The sequence below is a fragment of the Empidonax traillii genome, unplaced genomic scaffold (genome assembly GCF_003031625.1).
Source record: "Empidonax traillii isolate 1590-97213 ecotype Southwest subspecies unplaced genomic scaffold, ASM303162v1 scaffold27:size3997909, whole genome shotgun sequence".
Lineage (NCBI taxonomy): Eukaryota > Metazoa > Chordata > Aves > Passeriformes > Tyrannidae > Empidonax > Empidonax traillii.
The window spans coordinates 3921634-3949388 of NW_020955220.1; the positions used below are offsets into that span (position 1 = coordinate 3921634).

A 27755-nucleotide genomic window follows, 5' to 3' on the forward strand; every position below is an offset into this window, starting at 1 on the left:
TTATAAGATTTCAGAGCCACTCCAACACTTTTTCACGGGTTAGCTGTACAACAGTGACCTAATCAAAAGTTAGTATTTAATGGACCATCTAAAATTAAAACCTTCCAGTTTGTACACAACGTGACAGATTTTGGAAAAGATGGCTTCACTTCTGAATAAGCAATCATTTCTAAATCACTGCAAGCTTTTCATGGTGTGTCAGATTTAAATAGAAAAGAAGCCTCTTTTTCCACCTCATTTAAGGCTGCCACTGAGAGCAGCATTGTTAAAACTGCTGATAAAATGAATTTGGTGTACATTTCAATGTATATTCACAAATTATAAGTTTAATTCAAGCATATTAGAAAAAAACAACCATATCATTTTAAACAAATTAATAAAAAGTATGCAGGACTGCTTCAATTAAAAAAAAAAAGCTAAACTCAATGACTTGATATTCAGAATAATTTTGAGCATAGATTAAGAGCTCTTTTCTTTAACCATAAGAACAAAAACTGAAATTGAGCTTGCATTTTTAAAGAGAACTTGGACTGTAGTCAATACATTCCAAAATGTTATATATCAGCCCACAAATCTGTTTTTGCTTTAAATGTTCCTGCACTAAAATATTTTAGCAGTCTAATTTAAAGCAGATTTCTGTACAGACTGAAAAGGATTTACTAACCTGATCATTAATGACCACATACTTCTTCTAATAGCCAGTTTTATTAGCTGCAATTCATGAAAAAAAGGCACACTTCCTAAAAGCATCAAATGCATTTGACATTTGCAGTCTTGGGGAGTTGCTGTTTTCCCTTTTTAAAAAACAGTGAAGGAAGGAAGCCCAGAGGAGAGAGGTGTCCAGCAAAAGAGTTGGCCTCGATCACATCCTGCTTGGGCAGCTCTAAATCCAAGGAGAGATGAGCGTGCCAGCAGCTGCAAGAGGGGAGATGCAGTTGCCAAGAACTTTCAACCTCTGACCCAGTTCGAGCGAGCGCACCTCGCCCGGAGCAGGCTGATGGCAGTCCAGCTGTGAGGGACTCTGCTGCTCCCCAGGCAGGCAAGCCCCCCAGGCTGCTGTACTACAGAAATATTTATCCTCTTCTACGTATGCTAAGAAGATGGCAAAGAAGTTATTTACAGTAATATTCATTAGACAGTCTCTGAAGGCAGAGCTGGCTAGCACTGCTGTCTGAAAAATGTCTGAAACAGTATCCCAAATTAAGTTTCCAGATTTTCTTGGAGGTTATTCAAGATATTGGAATCACTACCTGACTTCTCTGGGGAGGCATATATAGCAGTGTCTAGTTGATAGACAGTGACTAGGAGCTACAAGCATTCATTTAAATGTAATTATCAATTTACTACATCACCCCTACCATAACAAAGGTAACAAAGGAGGCTTCCATCAGCCAGAATGGAAAGGGGACACCTGAGCTCTACCAACCTTTTGCCTATAAATGTACAATGCTGCAATTTTTCTCTCTTTTACTAATAGCAAAGTCCTTTAAGTATTATTCTTATCCAGAAGACTTCCTCCTCCTATTAATTACAAAGTTTTTCCTGTTGTGAGTTCATTTTTCTCGCTGACTCATTACTGAGTTTCCTTAATCAAGGGTTTATTTGCACCCTCTCAAGGCCGGCCACTGGCATCAGTTAAGTGAGAGAACTGTGCTCAATCACTGAGAATAATGTTCAGAAACAGCAAGATTTGTTCCTAATAATAAACTACCCTAAACTCCCTCACAGGCAGCTTTCCTACAGCTTAAGCCCCTTCTACTTGCAGTCTTACACCTAAAGCTCATTTTACCAAAGCTGGCTAACAGTAAGTAGCCATGATTCTGACCATAGATGGCTAAAAAAAACAGGAGAAAAATGCAGGGTTTGTGTTTCAGATCACATTCGATCCCTCCACTTCAGTTTAGAAAGTCAAATTGCAAGTTTGCAGAGACTCTCCATGTAGGTTATAAAGTAACCTGTCAGGTTCACAGAATTACTTATGAATAAAACATATTAAGCTTCAATAATATTTATACCAACTTCTTGAAGGCCTTATTACTGAATTCTTGCCTACTTTTTTTTCACTCACATCTCCTGCATAGTGAAGAATTAATCTAGAGGCTTCAGTCAGACATTTGAAAGTGAAGATGCTATTTGCCACTGATCTTCAACAACCAAGTGTACCTATATCCATTCTAACCCATCACCAGCTTAGCAAATTTGAACATTTTTTTGAGAAAAGAAACCATTGGCTTTTCTTCAAAGGCATATGCACAAAGAGCTATATTGTAAATTTTATGCAGACATGCGAGCCATTTGACATATGATAAATATGGAGATATTAGAGTCACTTCTCCATTAAAGATCAAATTGCCTCGGGTATTGTATATCTAACTGTGTGCAGAGCATACTGTCAGTCTGGATCCCCCTTTGATAACTGTCTATCTTAGCTCATGAGGCTTTCTCTAAAACCCATGCATGCTTTAGCCAAATAGAAAGCTAAAAATGCTAGCTATTACCTTACTCAAGAATATGTAAATCCAACAGTGACTTTAATCTGGCAAACATTATAACACAAACCATGTGACCATGGCTAAGGCCAACTCAATCATGTTTAAAGATAATATATTGTTGTAATACATTTGCTTTTCTACCACTTCAGAGAAGTTTAAAAAAAATGGGAACACTACAAAGCACAATCACTGAGGGACAACGGAACAAGGAAACAGGACTATTTTTTCAGATTATTATCTTCAACAGGTTGTACAGGCAAGGTGTGAATGCCCCATCCCTGGGACTCTTCAACATCAGGTTGGATGGGGCTTTGAGCAATCTGCCCATGGCAGGGAGGGTGGAACTAAATGACCTTCAAGGTCCCTTCCAACTCAAACCATTCTATGATTATAACACAGTTTCCAGAACAAATGTCTTCATTACTAGAAAACAGTGAGCAGATGACTGGTAGCACTGTGTGGATTCTCCATTTCTTAGGATGGGAAAGACATCCAGATTTTTACCACAGCATTTTCATAGCACAATGCCAACAACACTCATCTGCAACTAAACAAAGAACACAGGCCCTCTCTCCCACTCAAAAAGGAAAACCATTTATAAAAGAAAATTGTATTTGAAAATGTTAAAAAAGCAGTCAGTTTACTTCACAGTAAATCACAGGATGGTTTGGAAAGGACCTTTAAAGCTTATCTAGTTTCAACCCCCAAGATTGCACTTGATGTAATCATTCTCCTACAACATTTTATTGTGTGACAAATCCCATTACACCAAAGTCCTTCAAAAAGAACCCCTCATTTTTCACTTTAGTTACTCCCAAAAGGCCCTTTTTGCCACAAAGCTCTTTCTAGAAGATGACTGAACACTGCTTCATTCACAGCCATTTGCACCTGCCAAACACATCAGCTTATATGGAATTTAAGAAAGGAGACAGAAAGCAGCTCTCAAGAGACTGGAGTTACTGTTTTAACAAGCACGTGGGACATTCACATTTCATGTCAACAAATCTTTCCATTTCAGGTTTGCATATTAATATTAAGTAACTATTACATTACCAATTGCTCACCTTTAAAGACTATGATGTTTTAATATTATGTTAACGAATAAACTCCACAGGAACAATTATATGGAAGTGTAACTTTGTGTCAGAGGAAGAAAATCAGAGGTACCTTTCTGGAGTACCCCAGTAGCTCCAAACCAAGTTCAAATTACAGTATTATTTTGGAACAAAATACCTTGAGGAAAATTAAAACTTTCATTTAAAGAAGATGACATGTTTCAGAATTCTAAGCAATTTGTCCCAAGTTATCCACACAGGAAGCCCTCCAGGAAATAACAGCTATGGAAAAATTAGTTAGATTGTGGCATATCATATTAAATAAGCATGCTGGTTAAATAAGACAATAAGACAAAACGTTACAGGAAGTTAACACAAGTTCTGATGTCTTGACAAAAACAGCTTAAATGCTTTCTGATCACGTATCACCTTTTTATAAGCACTGAGATGTACTGGAAAAGTGTACTTGATAAAACTCAGACTGCTTAGTAACTACTATTCTTTAAACAAAGCCCCAAAAAGAGTCTTCTCAGAGCATTCTATGGCTGCATAACCATGTGGAGATAACAGCAGAGAAACACAATATCTATATGTTATTTTTACAAGTTTCATACCTAGAGTTGTGTGATGTTTACTCACCTGCTGAATAATTTTGGAATCTTTCGGAAGGTTTTCCCTGGGTGGGACTTTTCCAAACAACTTCCAACCAGGAGCGCTTTGGACAGCAGGTTTGAGTTCCTTTGTCCTTTTAGTGAAAAAGTTTCTGAAAAGAGAGGAAGGTTTTCTTTTTGTTTATTCTAAGCATATAAACAAGCTATATTGTGCCCACTTACACTTCTTTAAATGCAGTTTACCACTGGGGTGAACTGTAGATATTTACTGCTCAGCAAATGCATGGTGTGCTACCTTAGCTTTATCTTTGACTTGAAAATAATTAACTTGAAATGGAGCATCTTTTATTACAGATGCTTTGCTGCTCATATTTGGTTTTAAACATTCAGCTTTACCTCTGAATTCTAAGCTACTTTATGTAATACCAGAGCTTTATTTAGTAATACCAGGCACTCTCTTAAGTGTAAGATAGCAGCATGAGACAGATCTCAGATTTTTGTTTGGGGTTTGTTTCAATAACCTATTTTGGTACTGAAAGGAAAACAGCTGAAAAACACTGCGTAACTTAAGAGATTTAAAAAAAGAAATGGTGAAATATTACTTCTATTAACATTATCTGCAATCTTCACACCTTCAGCTTTTATAACATGGACTAGAAAACCAGGGAACAATCACACAGCTTTAGCTTAGCAGATAACCTTTACCAGTGCCTAAAGCAATTACACTGAAAAAAGCAGATGACTGCATTGCTCTTACTTCTTAGAAAGCCAACCATCACAAGACCATATTAGCAACCATTTGTGTAGATACTCAGCTGTACTCTTTGACTCCAATCACAAGTTCCCACAGAGCATGCTATGTATGAGTGCTTAGAAAATTACAGAAGTGTATTTATTTCAAATATTGGAAAGTTACTTTCCAGAAACTTGCAACACAAAGGGATTAAAAGCTCAGTAGTCCATAAGGTTATTTCTCAGGAAGCTTACAAGCTGACCTCAGAGTGAACAGAATATGGAGCACTTTCATTGAAAGACGCTTTAGTGCAGTGCTAACTAGCTCACTTGACACTCTTCCTCTGGAAAGAGATCCCCAGATTTACTCTGCACTTGAAGTGTTTGCTGTATTTTAAAATACAATTCCTTCTCAAACTGGATGCAGTCACATTTGTGCACAGCAAACAGTCTTTTGGTTTGCCCAGATAAAAGAAGCATGCTTTAAACACCTGAATCAATCCGAAAAGTCCTCAGTACTCTTAAATTGCAGTGCTGTCGGGGTTTCTGGGGAGGCAGCATAGTTTACAATTAGGAACTGTTAGTGTTTCTGAAACATTGTATAGCCTTCAAATACAAACTATCTTTTCAGTTCCCAGAATGTTTTTTGTTATTTGGGAAACAGGCAAATGCCTGTCACAAAAATCCCTTCCAAGCAAGTTTGCATGAATGGACTATACAGTCTGTAAACTTATGTGTAGTTGAGGATGTAGCCACCAGCAAACAGAAAGCTGGAGAGATGGAGAAGTAGAGGTTGATAGAGCTTGGAAGCCTCCCAAGAACTGGTAAACTCAAGACTGGTGGTCCTATGGAATCCAGGAAGATTAAGGAACCCAGAACCCCAAGACTCTATCTGAGGACACCAGCACACACTACAGTCCTGAACAGCTTCCTGAAAAAAAAAAAAAAAAAAAAAAAAAAAAAAAAAAAAAAAAAAAAAAAAAAAAAAAAAAAGACTGCATTCAAGGAACCAAACTGTTGCTATTAATAATAGCATAATTAATACAAGGTGTTCTAGTAAGCATTCGTTGTGACCCACACATCCCACAGCTCTGTCTCCATCAGGGAAACTTGCAATATCCTAATCCATCCTTGCAGAAGTAATGTAAGGACTCAAACACCAAGATAGTGGTTTCCAACACATAATCTGGAAAGAAGGGCTGATGAAAAAGCCAAGCCATGGTACCAGTGTCTTTAAAAGACCTAGTCCTAGTCAGCCCCAGGACTGCACACCATTAGTGAAATGAACAGGTCCACCCATTAAGATAAAAAAAAAAAGTGTGCTTGCAAGTTTACATAATAACAAAGGCTCACTTTACAAGGACAGGACACAATGCTTTAGGTTGTCTTCAGAAGGGAAGGAAGAGTGTCTAAAGAATCAGCAACAAAACAAGACTACTGCAGCAGCTGTATTTGAACTGAACTGGAAAAGACTTTTTCACCCAAGAGCACATATGAAGGAAGATACATTCTGCAGTACTGTTCTTGACTTCATGGATGGCAATAACCATCCAGTCTCTGCACATACTATGAAACACCACCAGATAACTTACCAGCTGAGCTCCACTGCTTCTAGCAGTGTGGAAGCTGAAAGGTGTATACCTTTAACACTGATGGCAATCTGTCACTGTATCAAAGCTGGTTTATGATTAACTAAGAAGTTAGTAGATTTAAAAAGGAAAAATGTGTAAACAAACAGAAGGTTTTAATTAATATTTCTGTACAAAAGACTTAGGCATGCTCATGGCTTTTACAACATCTCATTTTTCTTTTTTTTTTTTTTTTTTAGACAAATATAACATTAAAACAAACCTTCCAGAATGCAGTCTGGAAGGAAAGAAATTTTACTTTTATTGGAGGCTGTTTTTTGTGAAGGTAAAAAGCTGCTCAAACTTTTTCTCACATCAGAATAAACCTCACGTAGAAATTCTAATTCAAGAGAAATTAATGAGATGCTTACAATTAAACTTTGCTGAAGATGGAAGGACACTTAATATATTGTTTTGGCAGCTAGCAGTATCACATCTGACGTGTTGTTGACAGCAGTAAAGCCTTACAAAAGCCTTGTTAAGGAACAGCATCTGTGAATGCTTACAAGTTGCATTCACTGAATGGCAGAAGTGTACTAGATTTTATATATTTGTTGCTGCTTAGAATATTCATGAGCTTCACTGATCCCAGGAAGTCATCTATTGAGATGGCTGAAAAGTCAACAGCATTTTGGTACAGAATCTCAAAATCTGTTTCAAAACGTCAAAATTCCTTAAAAAGAAGGCTACACTTTAGAACCAAATAATGCTTTCTGCTGCAAGGTCCCATGAGACAGAAGTATTAAATTAGTTCATTGATTTAAGCTCTAGTTTACAAAAACCCATGGGAAAAGTTGCAGGTTTTTTCCCTGCTACTTTTATAGAACACATATTAACACTCTCAAATGACACTCCAAAATGTTTCAGTAGGTGCCTCGAAGAGCTTGAAAAATAAATGAAGTGCCCCAGAAGGAGAAGCTGTTAGTGGCACACATCGAGTCGTATTGCTAACAACGTTTGGATTACACTACACAAAAATGGGGCTCTGATCACACAACTTCAACAGCTGTAGAGACAGCTATGACTGGTGGGTTTCCTCCTTATTTTTAACAGTGTCGCTTCAACTATTACTGCCTGTGCCCCCAGCATTCTGAGCAAATTTCATCATACTGATGCTACAGTAATTCAGAAATGTTAATGTTAATGCCACCTGTAGAAACGATTATGTTCTACTACTGCAATTGCTTGTTTCCACTACGCTTTTGCTTTTAAAACCCTTTTTTTGTTGCCATTTAAGATAAATTAGTGAAGTCCAAATACAGTTAGAATTAAATGTCAGAAGGGGATAGGTGGAACTTGATGTTTTAATGGATTTTTTTTTTGTTTACTTTGGGGGTTTGGTTTCCCTTCTAAAAAAAAACAAAAAAAAAACCAAAAAAACAACCAAACAACTTTTTTCCCATTTCCAAGCTAGCTATATGTCAGTCCAAGAGGATGACAGATTTCCAAGTTTTAGAGGAAGTTACTGAACAATACAAGACAGTTACTTCAAACTTGATCTTAAATTACATCCAAAATCAGACTAGAAACTGGGTTGCTGTATTTGCTCAACAGCCACTCAAAAAAAGCTGAAGTGCTTTGAATAGCAGCAACCATGAACATCAGCATGCAGGAAAAGCACCAGGTTAGATACAACTCCACTACTCTGCCTTTAGGTATGAGTGATTCACCTCTCCACAAGACCAAGTAGTCTTGCAATAGTCTTTTGTTCAACCAAAAATGTCAAACTGTAATCTAGTTTCAAGTTAGACATCATTTTGCTACAGTTCTTTCAAAAATCACACATAAGGACCTTCCTTTTTTACAGCTCCACTATGTGCCACAAACAGACTATCTGTATTGCACTGCTTTGGGCATCCCAGCAACACCTGAAGTTGCTTTCCTTCCCATTCCAAATGCACATCCCTAGGTTTCCAATAACAGATTCAAAGGAGCCTGCCAAAAGATTTATCTCTGATGATTCAGAGCTGTGATGTTGTTAAGATATAGTAGGGCATTACTGGAAGCAATCAACTTTACTTACTTCCATTTTTTCCTAAAAGTCCCATTTGAGTTCAGCATTCTTAACAATAGCCTTGGAAGCAGCATTCACAAGTCTTCATCTGCCCTCAGTGCTCTTGCTTTAAAGCAAGATACAGACACTGACTCATCTCTCCACTCCCTCTATAAAACTGCAGCCCTTAAACCCATACATTCAGCAACACTGGGAAGTGCAGCCCCAGCTTAGAGCCCTAGAAAGCCACACCAGCTGTTTAGCCAGTGAGTCGAGAAACACAGTTTTAATCAGATTCTTTAAAGGCATTGCAAACTCAAAGGTAGCCAAACAAAGTAGTCAGGAGTCCTAACAGGGATTTGCCTCCTCTCCGTTAAGGAATGGCTGTAGCCACATTCTACTTCTTATTTGGTGTTCGAAAATTAAGGCTCAAGCTTCACGTATCCTGATGCTTTTGGCAATCTATATACAGATTTCAGGTAGGTTAGATCTTACACCTGAGCCATTTAAGATGAACATCAGTATAAAGTATATAAAAAATTAGCCTGCATTTCTCCAATTTGTTAATCCTGCACTAAAAAAAAAACAAAAAAAGGCAAAATTCTGATGGTATCAACTACTGACAGAAGGATACGGTCTCAGAAGGGAGCATAAACCACATGATCATCATTACTGTTATACATGAATAACAAAGCATGCTTCCTTACAGTTCACTTTAATATACAAATAAATTTAATTCAAAATGCTGCACCATGTTAGACAAAAAAAACCCAAAACAAACAAACTGTGGGCATCCCTGGAAAGCAACCCTTACAAAATTTGAAGCATGGTATCAAAGAAATAATTTTTTCCAAATAAAATGTTCAGAATTCAGGGTTATTTTAGGAATGGATGTGGTTAAATCTTGATGTTGAAAGCTAGGTTACTAGTCTTTGACTTCTTTCCTTTGCAAGGTAACTTTGACTTTGCTCAAAATGTTTACTCCCTAATCTATAAATAAAACAGTTCAAAAAAGAGATCATAAGTTATGTTAGCATACTAAAAACTACCCTTTTTTCTTTTTTTTAGAGAAAAAAACCTAAAACATTTTTCTTTTACTTTGCACACATGCCAATCTGGTCCACTGTCATTTTCCATCATCAATCATTTCTTCTCATGGCATCCAGCTTTCAAGAGCTTTGATAAGAGGCAAGTACTGAGAAAACAAGATTTGAAAGCCAAGAGAACTGACAAAGGAAGTGAGGGCTGATTAGATTTTCCTTTTGATTAAGCATCTAGTACCTGTTAGTAAACGCTGCATAATACAACTGTCTGATTTCAAAACAGGGAAGCAACGCACAAACAGGAAGGAATCAGGATCCTATCAGGAACATCCTCACTCTACGATAAATAACTTTTCTTCTCAGAATCAGAAAGGCTTACAGGGGCAGTCCTGCACAGAATAAGCTACAAATAAGCACAAATGCACACAAATGCAGTTAAAAGCCCTGGAAGCTGCATTTCTCTGCAAAAACTGAAGCATTTGTAAAAGGAATATGATGTCAAAAAATTCATTAAAAACTGTGTTTGTATTACAAAACAACTGACTTTGCATCTCTACAATGATCAGAGTTCTCCTGGTGTGCACAGTCTGCTCTTGCTCCATCCCTATGCTAATTTTGTAAAAGGTTTCCTAGGCATAAAAGATAGGTCTACATTTGGAATTTGTTGACATTCGAATTAGCTGAAAGACAAACTGATACAGAAATTACTTATTTACCCAATAATCTTTATCCAGAGGGCTATATCAGTAAGGAGTTAGAAGAGGTATGTCACAAGAATTGCTATGGATGCATTTTTACTGGTATAGCATTAAAATGAGTAGTTGTTACTTAAAACCATACTTTCAAAACAGTCTGCACAAATTCTGAAGATCCCTGCAAGCCTGTGATGCCATATTCCTTCATCACTACAGCTGAGTACATAACAAGAATTAATTAATTCACACTGGCATGTCTTTATTATGTATAAAACACCAAAGCTGCTTAAGAACACAACAGAATTTTTCTTCATACTCCAGTCTTGTCCATTCTGTTATGGTCTTATGTTCAATAATTTGGTAATAACAGCAGAAAAAAACCCAATTGCTTTATTAAGCATCATTAGCACTTCTGCTTTAAACAAGACTTTTCAATAATTTACATACAGAAACAAATGTAACTCAACTCTAAGCATAAATAATGAATCATTAAAAGGCAATAGAACCTTTTTGGTTAGCCACTTACAAAGCCTGCAGAGCAACAGAAGTAGGATTCTATTTCTATATCTTAGATTGTTTATATACAGTACACAATTTGTAGGAACTGATAAAAAAGTGTGTCCAAAAAGTTAACAATATATGTTCAGAGTGCACACAGTAACTATGCCTTAGACCAAAGGATAGGTTGTCACAGCTTCCCTATTATTTTAGATTTGAATTACATGACATTGCCCAGGAGCTATTTGCTCAGTTTCACATACTCATAATTATTTCCTCACATTAGTTATGGCTGCAAAAGTGACATGAACATAAACATATTGAAAGCAAATACCCCCCACTTTACAAATATACTTTTAAATTCATCCTTTACCCTCACATTTCAACCTTAATTTCTAAGTTAATATGCAAGTATTTTTAGGCTTAGCTTATAACTCTTAACATGGAGATTTAGAACAAAACAGTAAGACTTAAAATTAATTAAATATTCTACATTTTTAATTTCAATAGCTTCAAACAATGTCAGCCCATTCTGATTCGACACGTTTATATGGCTGCTCTCAGCACAAGTGTCTAAGCTCTGTCCTACATGGGAGGAGATGTGACCCAACCAATTTTACAGTTCATGTCTTCCATCACCTTGCTACAAGAACCAGCTAGACACAAACTTCACTTTAAATTTCATTACCCCAAATGCAGATTTGTTACAGGTTTCTAGTTTAACACCTTTTAGCAGTACCAAGATATCTCCTTTCTCTCCCCCACCAAGACAACCCAAAGAATATCCCAAACCACCCTCTCCAAAGAAATTTCCATGTTTGCATCTGTAATACTCTACACTACAGTCTTTAGTGCATATAAGTAAGCTTTTAATTTCCTCCTTCTCCCAAATAAAAACTAAAATAAGGAAACAGAAATCCTAACCAGAAGAACATGCATCTTCAGCAAGATCAAGTCTGTAGTATTTTTTTTGTAATTAAATATGATGTTTCCATTGATATTAGTGGTAAACTAAAGCCTCACCTACAATTAGGTATGTCTGAAATTCAATGAACTGTCAAGGACTAGCTGCTAAGGATTGAGAGGTAGGGAAGGAGGTGGCCTCTTGGAGAGGACAAAAAGATTAACAGAACTATTATGGAACTGCATTGAAGAGACTAAATTACATCAACCTTATAGCTCAAACTCTCATTTGACAGCAGTCCCAAAGTGGCTTTACCAACTCTGCTGGCAAAACAGTTTTACTACAGACACACAGACACTTTGGGAGTTTTAGGAGTTGAAAGTGTTTAGCAGTATTACAGAACATTTTGTACAGAACACTTACTGATAAACAGTTTTTTACCACTCTATTCTTAACAAAAAGCTGTTGCACAGGTCAGCTTTACAAACAGCTCAAGCATTCAAAAGCTTACATAAACAAGCAGATACATATGCAAGGTAACAGACAGAGTTACATTTCAGAGTGCTCAAATACAAAATGAGGAACAGGAGATATCAGTCCAGATTCACCTTTACTTTTCGTAGTGAAGTAGCAAAAGAGAGCTCTATGCCAGACTATTCTGTCGTCTTCATATTTGGTCAGGCAGTTCAGCCACTATTTTGACACTACATCAAATATGGTCAATCTTCTACAATAAAATACCACTTGCTCAGAGTATCTAAAATGAAATCCTAGATCACAGCTCCAGGAAATGGAGAATTTCTACCCACTTCCTACAGATATTCTGCTATTTCTTGCATGGCCAGGAATATCTAACCCAGCAAAGTCAAAGCTAGTTAACCAGCAACATACTCCAAGCAAAACAGTGCTAGAGGAACAAGACCCCTTCCTCGCACTAAGGGGAAGTTCATTTCTCCTCCTTGCCCAAGTTATGTCCTATACTCCCTTCTGCTGCATTGATTCCAAGACTTTGCATACCTTGCAAGTTAATTCAACTCACTAATCCCACAGAAGACCATGAACATTTTTTCCCTCCCTTAATGAGCTACAACGGCTCACAGAGGATCAAATATATACCAGAAGCAGGGAAGAAACATTTCCTTTGTTTCCTGACAATAGCAAATTCTTCAATCAGCTCACCAAGATATCTCACAAAGTACAACCTAATTAAACAAACAACCTGAAACTGTTCTAGTAATGACTCACTTCCAGTTAAGGCAAAACTCACCAGATTTAGCAGGGCAGTCACTATCCCTATAGTTCAAATGTTTGTATACAATATGCTTGCGTGACTAAGGTGAGAAAGACTTCCAGCCTTTGACACAGCTTAAAAGTCTGTAAGTTCAAACACAGGGCAGAATTTTATTTTGAAGACTGTCCCAAGAGTAAGAGATGATTGCTACTCTGCCCAACCTGGCTAAGCCTCAGTTAATATTTTTCCCTTCTGGTCCCAGACAGAATGCCTGTCAACTACTTGATTGTGCAATGTTGTACTACAAAGTACTACTGCAGTACTTTTGTAGCCACTCTGAGTATCAGGTTTCTGCTGTGGTTAGCAATTCACAATATATTTTATGTCATTGCTTCAGTGATCAATTGCAGAAATACTACAAAAGAATTAATTTTTCATCTATTAGTTGATATTAGAACACAAAAGCCTCCCTCCTTTCAGTTTTGCCTGATGGTTTTTTACAAAACGAGGAAGAAATTTCCCAATCTACCACTCAGTTACTTACAGAACTTCAGGAACAGCAAGCAACCTGCAAAACACCTCCTGTTTACAACAACAAAAAGCTAAAATTATAGAAAGAGTTAGGTTGGAGAAGACCTCCAAGATCATGGGGTCCAATCATTAACATAGCACTGCCAGGTCCACCTCTAAACCACGTCCCTAAGTACCACACATACATATCTTTTAAATACCTCCAGGGATAGTAGTTCGACTACTTCCCTTGCAGCCTGTTACAGTGCATGATAACCCTTTCAGTGAGAATGTTTTTCCTGATATCCAATCCAAGCCTTCCTTGTCACAGCTTGAGACTGTTTCCTTTCATGCTATCACTCGATAACTGGAAAAAGAGGCTGACACCCACCTAACCACAACCTCCCCTCTAGTATTTGTAGAGAGTGACATCGCCCTTCAGCCTCCTTTTCTCCAGACTAAATCACCTCAGTTCCTCATCAGCCTAAAGTAGATTCTTTGTGCTCTGGAATCTCCACTGCTTCCCATTTCACAGCTAGCAACTATACAAACACTTTTGGTAGTACACGGATTATTTGGGTTTTTTTAAAGCATTCTGGCATCGGCACACGAACGGCCTCATTACTGCCCAGCAGCAAGATAGACGTGATCCTACATAAATGGATGCATTAGGCAACTGAAGCAACATCGACAGGACTAAGCTTTGCAAGGTCTAAGACCTGACTAGGGTCAAGTTTCCCCTGCTATAGAAAGCAGAGGGCTGGGATCAACAATTCATCTGTTCTTGGAGCACAAGTTAAGATGTGTGAAGTACATCCTTTTCCCACAGCGTCTTCCTCAGCAACAGAGGCAGAAGGGCTATAGATGTTTCATTGCTACCTATATTTGGTATCTTTTCTCCTTTACTCCTAAACAATTACCTAGCTTGCCTGCTCCTATAGCTGGCCTTCAGGAAGTTTAGGTCAACAGAATGCTCTAGGCAAGGGGAGCCAACAAGGAAGCTTTTATTATACTACATGATCAAAAGAGACTCACTCGCTTACCCAAGAGCACATTAAACAAAACTTTCTAATATAACAATGGAAACTGAATGCAGTTTCTTCTTAATAAAGGAGTACCTTGGAGAAGAGAGTAAAAATGACAGGAAAGTACTCCTACAGGCTACAGATATTCTTTTCAGTCAGGAGGTAAGAAATCAAGAAATTAATTTAAAAGAATACTAGTCTGAGTGTTTGGCCCTCAGAAGTTCTGAAAGAATAAACTAATCTATGACGATGAAAACTAGTTTGCTACTAATTGAAGTCATAGGTTCACCCAATAACATCTGTGCACCTCCCATACTGTTACCCCAATGCTGAGCCAGAAGCAATATGCCCTGCAGGCAGCTTGCACAGCTGACTGCTTTCTAAAAATACAGAGCCACATTAGAAAAGTATCTCTTTTGAAGGCTCTCCTTATGTTCAGGCATCATTCAAAAATCTGTAGGACTTTTATGTTGGAGTCCTCAAAGTCTCAGAGGTTTGACAGAGCCTGGGTAACAGGCTGCAGTACTAGCGAGCTGAGACAGTAACTAAGCTTCACTTCCTTAGAAAGCAATAAAAAACAAGACATGCATACGCTGAGGGTGAGAAGTTTAACGCAATGCCTACTACCCAGTCCAACAAACCTAGTCCTTCCCAGCTGAACAACAAACAAGACTGATGATGGATAAAAAATGACAGACTTTATATCATAAATATCTCAGTAGTTCCAAGAAACTGAAGATAGGAATAAAAATTTTTGCATCCATGTGAATGAAACGTGACCAAAACCCCTTAAACTCCTTTCTTATTCTTAAGCAATCAAGACAAAATAGCCTAATGAATAATTGAACAGCCATGAGAGCAAAAACATAAAACTATCATTTTCTTAGAGGCCAGCTGTGGTTAAAGTGACCTCCTTTGGTTGTTATTTCCCATGTAAAACACTGCCCTTTTAGTCATAGCCTATTCAGAAGAGAGGTCCCATTCACTTTGTCACACTACTCTCAATACATTGAGTTTGTAAGAAATCCTGTGACACAAAATAAGCAGAAGAGACCAAGTAATGAAAAGGCTTTCTGCAAAATAAAGTGAGAGGAAGAGATGGGGAGGGAGGGAGAGAGGAGATGTTTTCAGTTTAAGTTAAAATGCCCCTGTAAAACATTCCTTAGCAAAACAAGCTTTGACTCCAACAGTTTTCTGCACACTAAACAGCAATTTCAGGTTTTTGGCTGAACCAGAAAAACTACAGCATTAGTTTAAGGAGAACTTACTTCACAAAAACTCTTAATAGGGTTACAAAACTCCTAGTGCAAATATAAGTACCAATGTAGAATATTACACTGTCCACCAAGGAGAGCAGAGATATTGCTAATAATACTGCAGATATTATAAAATGATGAAGATTATACATATGGCTCTAAGGTTTTAGAGGTGACATCTATTTAGACAGCTTTTTGGGGGGTGGGGAGGGGGAGGAAGGGGTAGGGAAGACTGGCTGGAGACAGAAGTTGGGGCAATATGGCAACCCAAAATCTATTGAGAGGTAAATCAGCATAACACTCTTCTGCTTGCACATCTGAAATTTAACTTTGGTTTGCCAGACAGACATCCTAAGCAAAATGGTTCTGTGGGTGCACAGCATCTTTCCTATGGTGAAGCACCCATTGTTAATGTTTTCCAGCAACACAAAACTCTTTAAAATGTACGTACCATGAGACCTGGGAGTAAAGCTTCCTCAAACAGGCATTTTCAACTCATAGATCTTGAGGACTTGCTTATTTTTGTGAACTGCTTGGAACTGGTTCATTAATAAAAACAAGGGTGCTGCCCTTTAGATTTAATTTACTACAGTGGGACCTGCACTTCTGAGAGAAACTTTATGTGCCCAGAGATATTTCCTTAACTTTTTATGAATAAAAGCTTTATATAATTTGCGTAAAATTTTATATGTACACAGTTATTAAAAAAATTGAGTCAAAAAAATAATGCTGAGCACTCATCTTCAATGTTCGCTAGAGTCTGCTTTGCTTTGGAGACTACATTTACTTAAGTTGTCATTATATTTGTTATTTATATGACTGAAAGCCAGAAACATGTCAACACAACTTCATAAAATAAATCATTCTTAGCAAACAGTGAAGGAATAATCCACACAGGAGTTTCTCAGTTCAATAATATAAATCCTATTTCTTATTTATATCAAGTTAATTATGTCTCTAATACAGGAAAAAAAGAATACTGTTTGAAGTTACTCACAGATTTGGGCCCAGGTGCTCTTGCCTACTTTCTCCAGTCAGCTTTAATTCCAAGCAATTATACGTATCCACTTGTTCACTTAGGTTACAAGATTGCTTAGAGAAAGCAAAAACAACTGGGTCCAACAAAGACAGAAGAGTTAAGGGTGCCCTAATGATTTCTGCAGGGAAGATTTGTTGTATTCCCTTTGATCTTCTCTCCAATTATCTTTCCAATAAATTGACAATATATTTGGACTTTTCTATTTGTTTGGGTTTATTTGTTCTATCTGGACAATATAAAAACAACCCCAAAATCAAAAAATAAAACACACAAGTTTTTCCAGGATGTCAGTAAGATGTGACCAAGATATAGGCCCAGGCAATAGCAAAATATAAATTAAGCATTGTGAAGTGATCCCATCAGTCTGTTCTCTTATCTTTACATGAACAGAAGGTTTAGAAGAACTGTCACAACTAGGACAACCCGTTCCCACTTGACTCTTGTTTTTGACCAAAAGCCTGATAAACATATTTTTTCTCCATAGATGCACAGTACATCCCCTGAAGTTCCATGCTGCCTCATGTATGCAGAACTTTTCTCTAAGAAAAACACTAATTCTGGTACCGAACATTCACAGGATGCATCTGTAGACTAGGTAGTCGCTTAAGTAGCACAAAATGATGCAAGTGCTACTTAGTAATAAACTGAAATAAACTACAGAGCCAGAGACGCTACAATGTACACAAGTGACAACACTCAGGAAGGGAAACTCTTCAACCCTTCACATTCTGCACCAAGGCCATTTGTAGAGGCAAAAAGATTAGCAGCTTTTGAAGAACTACCTAGTTATGGAACCACAGGACTGTGTTTACAATGAGGCAGAAAACGATGTGAGGTTGAGTGATTTCTTTATTTTTTGTTCCCACAAATACTGACTCCCTTCAGCTTTCCATCATCTCCCCAAATGAGTATTTTCCAGAACTTCTGGTCAATAAACACAACCATTCCGGGTGAGGAAGGGAGGATGAGATGAAGGACAGTTTCTATAAGCATGTGTGTGCCAACAAGCCATACATGCTTACAAGCCCTTACACCTATTTCTCATAGCACATCACAAAGACCTACAAGAAGTGGCAGTTAGGAATTAAGTTCTTTGTGAATCTTGTTAGATGAATACTGGAAAACACCTATTTGGGAAAACGGTGCTCTACTATAACAAAGCAAGTATCACTGCTGTTGTCAACAGTAAGCTTTGAATCCAGGAATAAGAAGCTTTGCCCACTGTCAGTTACCTAAATTTGTCTAGTAAACAAACAATATCTATACAAGTCGAAAAGATACCTGGTACATACTTGTAGAACTATGAAGTAGAACTCATCTTTAAAAGAGGTGCAGAATCACTGTGTCTTTATCTCAGCCCTGGAATACTCAACTGTTCTGCTCTGTATGGGCTGCTCTGGGGGACAGAGCATACTGCAGTCAAGGTATCACTCAAATCATCATGGCTTTAATCCAACTGTCCACACAACATTCCTGCTCACTGAACCATTCTGTACCGAATAGCAATCCACTGGGGCTACCCAAAAGCGATCCAATAACCCAAGAACAAAGCATTGCCCTTGTAAGATGCTACGTGAGCCCACAAACCATAAGAGCAATGCTTATATATAGCTGTACTGTGAATCAAACACAGGAGTGCAAGGCAGTGACAGGTGACTTTCACAAAGTCACTTAATGCTGTGAACATAACAGAACACTTGGGAGACAAGTGACCATAGTCATACAATTTTCCTTGCCACAGCACTCCGCTTGACATATCCCTGATCTACTCATGGCATCCCACTTCACATGTTAAGAGAAAGAATTAGTAGAGCAAAACTGATCATTTTTCAGTTAAAAGTTAGCATTGATTAGACAGGTTTAATGATTTGGCACAAATACAACTTAAGATCCCAGGGTCAAATATTACACCTAATACTTACCTGAAAGAAAGGCTTTAATCACTGATGCAAACTTTCCTGGGATCTTAGAATAATCATTAATTACTATCTCAAGGGCACAGTCATTCTTCCTGTCACAAACTTTGGGTAAGAAGCCTCTGTTGACAGCTGCATACTTTTCCCCCCACCTCACCTCATTGGTTTCTCCTCCAGTTCAGTGAAATGAAGACAGGCAATTAACAAAGATTATTTCAAAGAACTATGAAGCAGGCCAGTCTGATAACTGAAGAGCTGGGAACAAGCAGCTGGAAACAGCTCCTAACCCAGATCTGTCTGATCAGTCAAACTGTTCAGTCATGGCAGTTGCAACAGTGAAGCTTTCACAGTAAAGGCACTAGGACTTCCCCCTTGCTTTCTCTCATTTTCTTTAAATATCTGTGAGAAGCATCCACTTTTTAAAATAATTTCCATATAATTATGGCTATTAAAAAAACAGTGGCTGCATGGTGCTTAGTTGCCAGCTGGGGTTAAACTGCAGTACTTAAGAGGAAAATTCTCCAGAATTTCAATCAGCTACTGCTCTGGGGTAAAAATCAAAAGGTACAAACGTTACTGGTCAAAATGATCAAGAAATGAGACAAAAGGAAGGTAATATACTGCAGCTCACATAACTTGGGGGAGGGGGGAAGTATGGGAGGGACACCAATAGGAAATAGTAGGAATAGAGGGACATCTCTCAAACAAACTACCACTATCTTTGTCCTAAGACCGGAATCCATCTCCCTGTTTCCTGAGGGTCAGCAGAAGTAGCCCATTTCTCAGTTTGGGATCCCACCTTGAGATCAAGCCTCTCCTATCTCAATTCTTCAGTTAATAGCTTTAATCTATTGTCTTATTTTGTCTTAAGACACTTTAAGACCTCCTGTGCTTTCAGAGTAACTGTTGCACAATAGCTCCTGGGTTTGGGAGAATAAAAACTGTTGGAAATTAAACTCCCCACTTCAAACATAATGAAAGTAATATAGAGTATGTTATAAACCATTATAATCAAGCTGCATCTCCTGTGTCGTATCCTAAAGAACAAGTAATGCTACAGAGCTCCCAGGTGACAAAGCTGAATGACCTGTAGTTTTTGATTTTGAGCAGAAACTTAAGAGATGTTACTCTGAGCCTTATCTTTGAGGCTTTCCACAACACACTTTAAAATAAAAAAGTAAACTGTATCTACACCATCCCAAGTAGCAAGGTCTTTGCAACTTCCACAATGATTTGAAAGTAGTTTCCAATACCAACAACCTTAACCTTATTCTCCAAGCAGTTTAATCAGTACAACTGTGATAATCCAGATAGTAAAATGCTCTGGTACAGGAAACAAATTCCAGATTGAAGTCCATGTAGTTCGTAGCAGTAAAAGCACCTTTCTCATATTACCATCACGTTCAACGCAAAGCCTCTGCCTTACTCTAAGAGTGCCTGCTGTCTGGCAAAAGTGTCCATGAAGGTTGGAACCGCTCTTCCTGCAAAGCACAGTAAGACACTCTCCACTCTCCCAAGACTCGCTCCTTCAGACAGCCCCGCCGGTCCGGCAGACAGACCTGAACCCGCCCGCCCGCGCCTCGCGGGACATCCCTCTGCCGGGGACACCGACCGGCCCCGCCGCCGGCTCCTTTACCTGGTGAAGAACTCGGCAAAGCTGCTGCCGGCGCCGGCGATGCCCAGCCGGTGCCGCGCCCTCTCCGGCGGCTCCTGCGGCGGCGGTGCTGGGGCTGCGGGCGCCGTCCCTCCTCCGTGGGGCAGGTGCTCCGGGGCGCTGCGGCGGCGGCTCACCTCGTACGTGTTGCGGGAGTTCAGGTTCACGTCCGTGAAGCCGAGGGGCGCCGGGGGCAGCGCCGCGGGCTCCGCCCGGTCCCGGCAGGTCCGCGCTCCGGAGCCGGCCAGCGCCCGGCTGCCGGCGTCGCCCCCGGGGCTGCGGGGCGGCGAGGGGCTGCCGGCCGCTTCCCCGCGCCGCTCCGCCTCGCCCCGCAGCCGACAGCTCCGCAGCGGCTCCTCCAAGGCGGTTCCCGCGGGGCCGCCGCCCGCCGGGCCGGGCGGGCAGGGAAGGAAGCCCCCGTTCTGCAGTTTCGCTTCCTCCTCCTCCGGCCCCGGCTCATCCCGTCCCGCCCGGGGGGGCGGCGGCGGCTCCTGCGGCGGCAGCAGGAAGCCGACGTCCCCGTTGGTCATCCTCCCGCAGGGGCCCACGGCGCAGGCGGCCCCGTTCGCGGGCTTCTCCGGGCAGCGCTTCCCACCCGCAGCCGCGGCGGGGCCGAGAGCCGCCAGGTACCGCTGCAGCAGCCGCTCCTGCCCCGGCCCTCCGCCCCGCCGGCTCGAGCCCCGGCTCCCATCCCGCTCCCCGTCCTCCTCCTCCTCCTCCGCCGCCGCCTCCTCCGGCGCCGCCGCCTCCTGCCTGCCCGCGGGAAGCACGGCTGCGCCGCCCGGAGCTCCGGCATCGTCCGGCCCCACCATTTGCCGCCGGGGCCGCCGGGGGCGCGGCGGGGGCCGGGGCGCGCGCCTTCCTCCGCACCGGCGGCGCCGCGAGCGCTGCCAGCCCGCGCCGCTCCGCGCGTCGGGCACGGCCTCGGCGGGGGCGGGCGGGCCCGGCACACGCAGGCGCGCGGCGCCGGCCCTTCCCCCCGGAAAGGCACCATAGACAGACGGGCAGGAAGCGCCCGCTCACCCGCCCGCCCGGCGCGGCCGCGCCCGGAACCATAGAGATGACACCTAGACCGGCTCGTTCCCCGCCGGAGGTGCGGTAAGGGCCACGCCCCCGCCGCTACCGTATTGCACCTAAAGGCTGGCGGCGCGCAGCACGTACCGCATTCCACCGGCGCGCCGCGGCCGACTGCTCCGAGAAAGCACGACCCGGCGGGTTCATCCCTCCCTCCCTCGCTGCCCCAGCGCCGCTCCTGCTGGGATGAAACGGGACCTCCCGGCTGCCCCAGCGCCCTGCGGGTCGGTACCCGGGCACACGCACGGCACAGCTGCGCCCCGCCCTGGGCACCCCAGACCGCCCAGCGTCCTGCGCGGCGGGGCCGCACCGGGACCGGGACCGGGACGGGACCTGTAGGGCGTTCAGTGGTGTCACATCTCTCATTGTTTCCTTAAAAAAAACCCAAAACAAACAAACAAACAAACAAACAAACAAGCAAACCAAAAACGCCCCCTAAAACACAGTAATGAAGAGCTGTGTAAGCAGAGAGGGTGTTCGAGGTCCCGCAGTGCCTGCGGGACGGGGGAGGCGGTGGCGGCGGTGTAAGGCGTGCCCGGGAAGGGCACTCTCGGATCCGGGAGCGGGGCGGGCTCCGAGGAGGGCGACAGAGGGTCCAGGGACAGCCGGCATCGGTTTCCCCCCCGCTCACTCGCGGCGGAGCCGGAGGTCAGGCTGCGTGTCATCGCCCAGCCAAGAGCAGGTGAGCGGGACAGCATCTCTTTTTGGAGGAGATAGGACCAAGCTGAGCTTTGGGGAGAAGGGGACAGAAAGAAAACAGAAATAGGATGGGCACTTCGAAATCATGGGATTAATACTCTTCTGAGCAGTGATGGGATGCTGTAACTCCTCAGGTTATCGCTGGGGAAGTGGACAGAGAGGCAGGTCCTATGAACTGTGTTTCCCACAACATCCCTCAGAGGAAAACCAGCGTATTACAGTCCCCTCTGCCTAGCAAGGGAGCAAGGCCACAAATCACACACAAAAGAAAAGGCAAAGGGGCTTCAAGTCCCCAGAGAGGCAGTAACAGCACACGTCCCAGTCTTGGTCTAGCAGGCTACAGCTCATCCTAGACAAGCACCAAAAGTAACATCTCAACCCAGAAGACTATTTTTGTATTCCAATAGTAAATACTCACAACTGGTAGCAAGGGAAGTGCCATTCTCCTGGAAATCCTTGGCCAAAGAAGTCCTCCATTTGAAAACCCCACATTCAAAGATCCTCCAGCATGCTGGAGGGCCTTGCTTTTAAAGGCAGGAAAGTGGAGCACGCCCAGACAGAGGCCTCACCCACTATGGGGAAGGAACAGCCATCCTCTTTTAATGTTTTTGGGTTTTTTTCTTAAAAATTGTGAGCATTTTTGAAAGGTTTAAACCGGCAATCTTCACCTAAATAAAAAATGGATGCATTTCATTGTGTTATGAGTTCTTGTTAGCACTTTGAAATATGAAGTCTTTTGAGCTTTGCTTAAGTAAAGAAAAAATTGTGATTTATTTTTTTCTTGTCATCTTGTAAGTGTACTTTTGAGGTCAGATGTGCAACACTGGTGTTGTGCATGCAACAGATCTGATCTCACCCTTTTGACTTGAGTAACTTGCAAGTACTTGGGATCTCAGAGGTTGGAGAATAAACAAATCTGATTTTGTTTTGCTTTGCCTTGCCTATGTTGACAGCAGGCATGCAGCCTCATCCAGCTACAGCTGTGGCAGATAAAGGACCATTGGCCTCAGCTGCTTGCAAAAATGCCCAGTAAATATTCCCAGGATTACCTATCCCTTGGATATGACAGCTGAACTGCTTGTGGGAGCACTTTGTGGGCTACTGTGAACAAAAGAAACCATTGACAAAGATGAACTAATTAAGCTTTTTGGTTAGCTGAAGCTTTTTAATTAAGATTTTCGCTGTAACTAAGATGGTAGGCTTTTTGTTCTCCACTGTGATCCAGAGGCACGTGGAGGCTGATCATTGTGCCTGCCAAACATACTTCCTGAGTGCTAGAGAGGCTCTCTGCCTTTACTAGTGAGGATTTCAGGTTTACAGAAACACTCAGATCCACAGAGTGTTTGTGCTCATTTTCAACAAAGTGTTCGTTATTTACCTGGATGCTGTATGACAGTGTCACTCTTGAATAGACTTCTATGATTTAATTAATGCAGAACCTGCAGAACAGTATCAGATGGTAAACAAGCTGGGATAGTAGGAAATTATGCCAGGGATTGTTCATGTTTTTTTTTTTCACAAAATAAGACCACTTGGTTCATTGTATTTGCATTGATTTCCACCTATAGGAATGCTATATTTTAACCCCAGCCAGCAGCTAAGATCCACACAGTCACTTGCTCACTCTTCCAGTGGGATGGGAGAGTGTGGAAGTGAGAAAACTTATGTGTTGAGACAAAGACAGTTTAACAGGTAAAACAAAAGCCATGCACAAAAGCAAAACAAAACAAGGAATTCATTCACTGCTTCCCATCAACAGGCAGATGTTCAGCCACTTCAATTCAGTCTGATTTGAATGAGCAAGGATGAGAAAGCAGTCTGCAGAACATTGTCAGCAATCCATAAGGAAGAAGTGGGACTAACTAGCAGATAGTAACTCCTGTAAAATCCAGGAGTTTTAAAAGCAGGGTTGCTGAAAGGGCTAGGATGGAGGATCACATTTTGAGCCTTGTGAGAGAGCAGTCCCATGTTACTATTATTACAGCATATCTAGGAAGTCATCTGGTTCAGAAAATCAAAATCCCACATAATTTCATTAATTCATTTAAGGGCAAGCTCTCCCAAGTAATTTAATTATCACAAAAATAGTTAAGCTGTGTCTGACTGGAGACTGGAAATGACTGGTCAGAGTGGGAAGCTCTTCATCTTGATACTGAAGAAATTAAATCATATGATTCTACCCTAACCACAACATATTGTAACTCTGCTGTTGCCTAATGCTGTTAAAAATTACATACTTGTACTACAGTTCTGATCTGGCAGTGAGATCCTTGTTATCTAATATTTTAGACATATTCACATGAGAAATAGCATAATTTATTAGTGAAAACAGCTAATAAACCAGTAAATCTTAACATCAGAATGGCTACTGAAAGTACTAAGCCTCAAATCCTTAAAATTAACTTTCTTTATATTCTTCTCAGGTCTGGTGGTGAGAAGCAAAGTTCATGTCCTTATTGACCCCAAATTCATGACAACTGTTTTGCCCAGGGCTATCTATCACAATAGATACAGTAGCCTAAGCTTCAACCAGTCTTCCTCTCACCTGTATTTTTGTTTCCTCAAGGAAAAGATAGCAAATGATTTGAGGAGACAGATGATCTACTTCTGTGTCATTGATTTCCTAAGGTGGTGAGATATACTTACTTTTCCTTCCAGCTGCTGTGCAGACACTGCAGGACACCCCAGTACTGAGGCCAAGAGAGGGAGCATTCAAGGCTCATCCTCCCTATTTCTAAGCATTTCTACAGGTCCCCTCTGTGGGCAAAAGAGAGAGAAGTTCTCTAAAAGGCAAGTTAGCTTGCTTGAAATCAACCTCACAGTCCCACCTGTGCTGCCTACAAAAAGAGAACATAGGCAATACATTAGAAAGGGACATTTTCCTAGGAAAGAATGAAAGGGAAAGTTTTGGAGGCTGGGTGCTGTGGATGCAAAACATTTACAGAGATTCAAAAGAAAACCGAGCAAGTGCTTGGCTGCCAGATCCAGCAAGGCACCATCAGTCAGAGCATGCCACTGCTCAGAGAGATTTCGGGGGCTCTCATCCACTGTTTTGTAGTTTAGGCAACTTCTGTGGAGCTGCTTGTGCTCCCAGTGACACTCAGACCTCTTCCTAGCAGTGAGAAGTGAGCCAACCCTCTGGTTTAGAGGCAGGATACTGCAATAAAAAGACCTGGGAATTACTTTTCTTGTAAAATAGGGTAAAATAGAAACAAACAGAAGTACTTATTACCAGAGACAAAACAGAAATGCAATCACACAGATTCTCGACGGTGTAGAACAGAAGAGAGGAATGAAAAAAATTAAAATCTGATTCTGATCCAAAAGGCTTTTACTTTCCTTTTTCTATCCAGCTAATCAATTACACACTTAACTACCTGATCTCCACGCTCTGTCCATGTCTGCCAGAAACCTCATGATGTGTTCACAGAGGCTGCGAGTTTTCTCTTCTCTTTTTGTGCAAATCCACCATTTGAGATCTGCCAAAAGACTAGGGCAGAGAACGGACATAGATGAAGCAGAAGAAAAGGAAGAAATAAGGCTAAACAGGCAACACAGTTTCTCATATTCCTCAGTCTGAGATCCTCACCTGCTCAGGCAGTAATCCTGTGTTGTTAATGGAGGCATATTTTTGGGATGAAATGAAAAGGAATTCATTCATACACTGTAATGAAGAGATTTGAGCCCTTTTCTCCTTTTCCTGAGAATATTTTGGCCCCTTGTTCTCCACCTACCCCTTTTGGGTTTGCATGAGGTTTTTTTAGGGCCAAGAGCAATTCTTCCTTAATTATTTCATCACATATATTCAGCCTCAACTCTTCCTGGTTTTTAGACAGGATATCAGCAAGGTCTTAGCCTACAGCAGTAAATATTTTTGTGGGAGCTCATTCAGGTGCAGGGATTCTACTTTGCACTTTTCCTACCAACATTTCTTGTAACACGCAATGAGAGTGTTTACTTTTCTAAAATCAGTATGTTGTTGATAAAGATTAGTTAGTCCTCCCCCATGGTGACTAGAGCAAATTCCTGTCTCAGTCTTGTGCTGTTTGCTTATTGTGTCAGTAATACTAATAAAATCACTCCTATGGCTGATCAAGCAAAAGCAGGGGAAAAAAAAAAAAAGAGAAAAAAAAAGGATTATTAAGAATTTTCCTTCTTTAAGAAAAATATTGTAATACACATTGAGGACTATGAGAACAGAAGCCTGTCTTTGCATTCTCCAAACATGTTCTCTTTGCTTCATAAGATAATGTCATATGAAATATTTAGGAATAATCTAGTTGATCTAATTTAAATCTGACTTGACCTACAGTTGTTATGTATAAATATACAATGTGGCTATAAAATGTTGCCAAGGCTGAGCATCAGGTTCTGGGCCCTCTGAAATTCCTTCTGATAAATTCAGTGGCAAGAGAAGTCTACTAAGAAAAATAAATGAAACTTGAAAGAGTCTTTCCTCCTGAATTCAGTGAGAACTGAATTTGGCTTAGGACTATTTTGCAGATGAAAACTTTTAATTGGATTTTATTATAAATTATTTGCTTGTGGTATGACCAACATAGAAGCTTTCAAACCTTTCACAGAAAGTGGAAGAAATTGTCTCAGGGAGTATAAGAGCAAACAAGTGAACAGTTTTCAGTGACAATGTTGGTGTGAATTGACCTTCCCCATGAACCAAAAATAGCTTGACTTTTTTTGCCAAGTTACATTACTGTCCTAGCAGTTCTCTTGGTTTCATGGCACATGAAGCTGGGTGATGCAGATACAGGAATAAATAGATGGAAGCAAGAATTGCCTACCTCAGCTTATAAAGCATTGCCTGTGAATGCTGAACCAAGTCCTAGATAACAGTAAATAAGAGTTTATCCTGAGAAGAACAGGTCTCCCTTGTCTTGGGCAAATGGAATAATAACAGGGAGTGGTTGGAAAGGGTAAGGTTCACTTTACTGCTGTGTGTTTAAGGTGCACTGAACAGGCAGACTGTCCCTTGGGAAATGCTGCAGCCAGGCACAGCCAGTGGGACTGGGGCTAAATCACAGGCAGTGCAAAAGGGGAGAAACTTTTAAAGCATATTGTTTATTAAGGCCATTTTCAAAGTATATTTGCTAAGAAATGTTTGTCTGCTTGTAAAAACATTCATCAGCATTTGCGTGGATAGGCGGGAATGAGGAAAATTAGAGGGGGAAAAAAAAAGAAGAGGCGTATATTTACTATTCAGAAATATCACCCTCTAATTATGCAATGTTGCATCCTACACATATCCTGAGCTATTTTCCAGACAGTGCTGAAAGCTTGTGTTGATGAGTTATTCTATACAGTTTTTTATGCTCTGCTTATCACTGTGGTGTCCCTGTCCAACACTGCATCACAATGGCTGTAAATGCAGCCATTAGACGGTGGCTATGTCTGCACTGTGGAACAGTGGCACACTTCTCACTTTTCATTTCCAGTGGGATAACTTATCCTGATTCACTCTTAAGAGCCAATCATACATCATGTCTCCACTTCTCCATGCAGTTATTTCTATAGATGGAAAGTAAAGGAAAGATGGAAAGGGACCTGTCCCAAATCTATGGCTATCAAGTACCACATCTTTCCAGCTTGCTGACAGGCCCTGTTTCACTAAATCTCTGAAATAAGCAAACACAAAACAAAACAAAAAGCAATGCTGTGGCTGTCTGAAATTCTTGAAAGTAAAAT

At 40.9% G+C, this 27755-nt stretch overlaps 1 protein-coding gene across 3 annotated transcripts in view; it reads right to left on the reverse strand.

Annotated features, from left to right (window-relative positions):
* The window catches only part of TBC1D12 (TBC1 domain family member 12), a 43695-nt gene extending 22568 nt beyond the window's left edge, over positions 1–21127 (reverse strand). Inside the window, exons 1-3 of one of the 3 annotated variants that reach the window (XM_027909499.1) lie at positions 20532–21127; positions 20265–20489; positions 4187–4310 (exon numbers count right to left, since the gene is read on the reverse strand). In XM_027909499.1, coding sequence (XP_027765300.1) covers positions 4187–4310; positions 20265–20489; positions 20532–21094 — 912 coding nt within the window. In that variant the 5' untranslated portion in view covers positions 21095–21127. Of the gene's footprint in view, positions 1–4186; positions 4311–20264 lie in introns of all 3 variants that reach the window. The other 2 variants (XM_027909494.1, XM_027909507.1) reach the window with 2 other exon arrangements.
* Positions 21128–27755: the final 6628 nt, after the last annotated feature.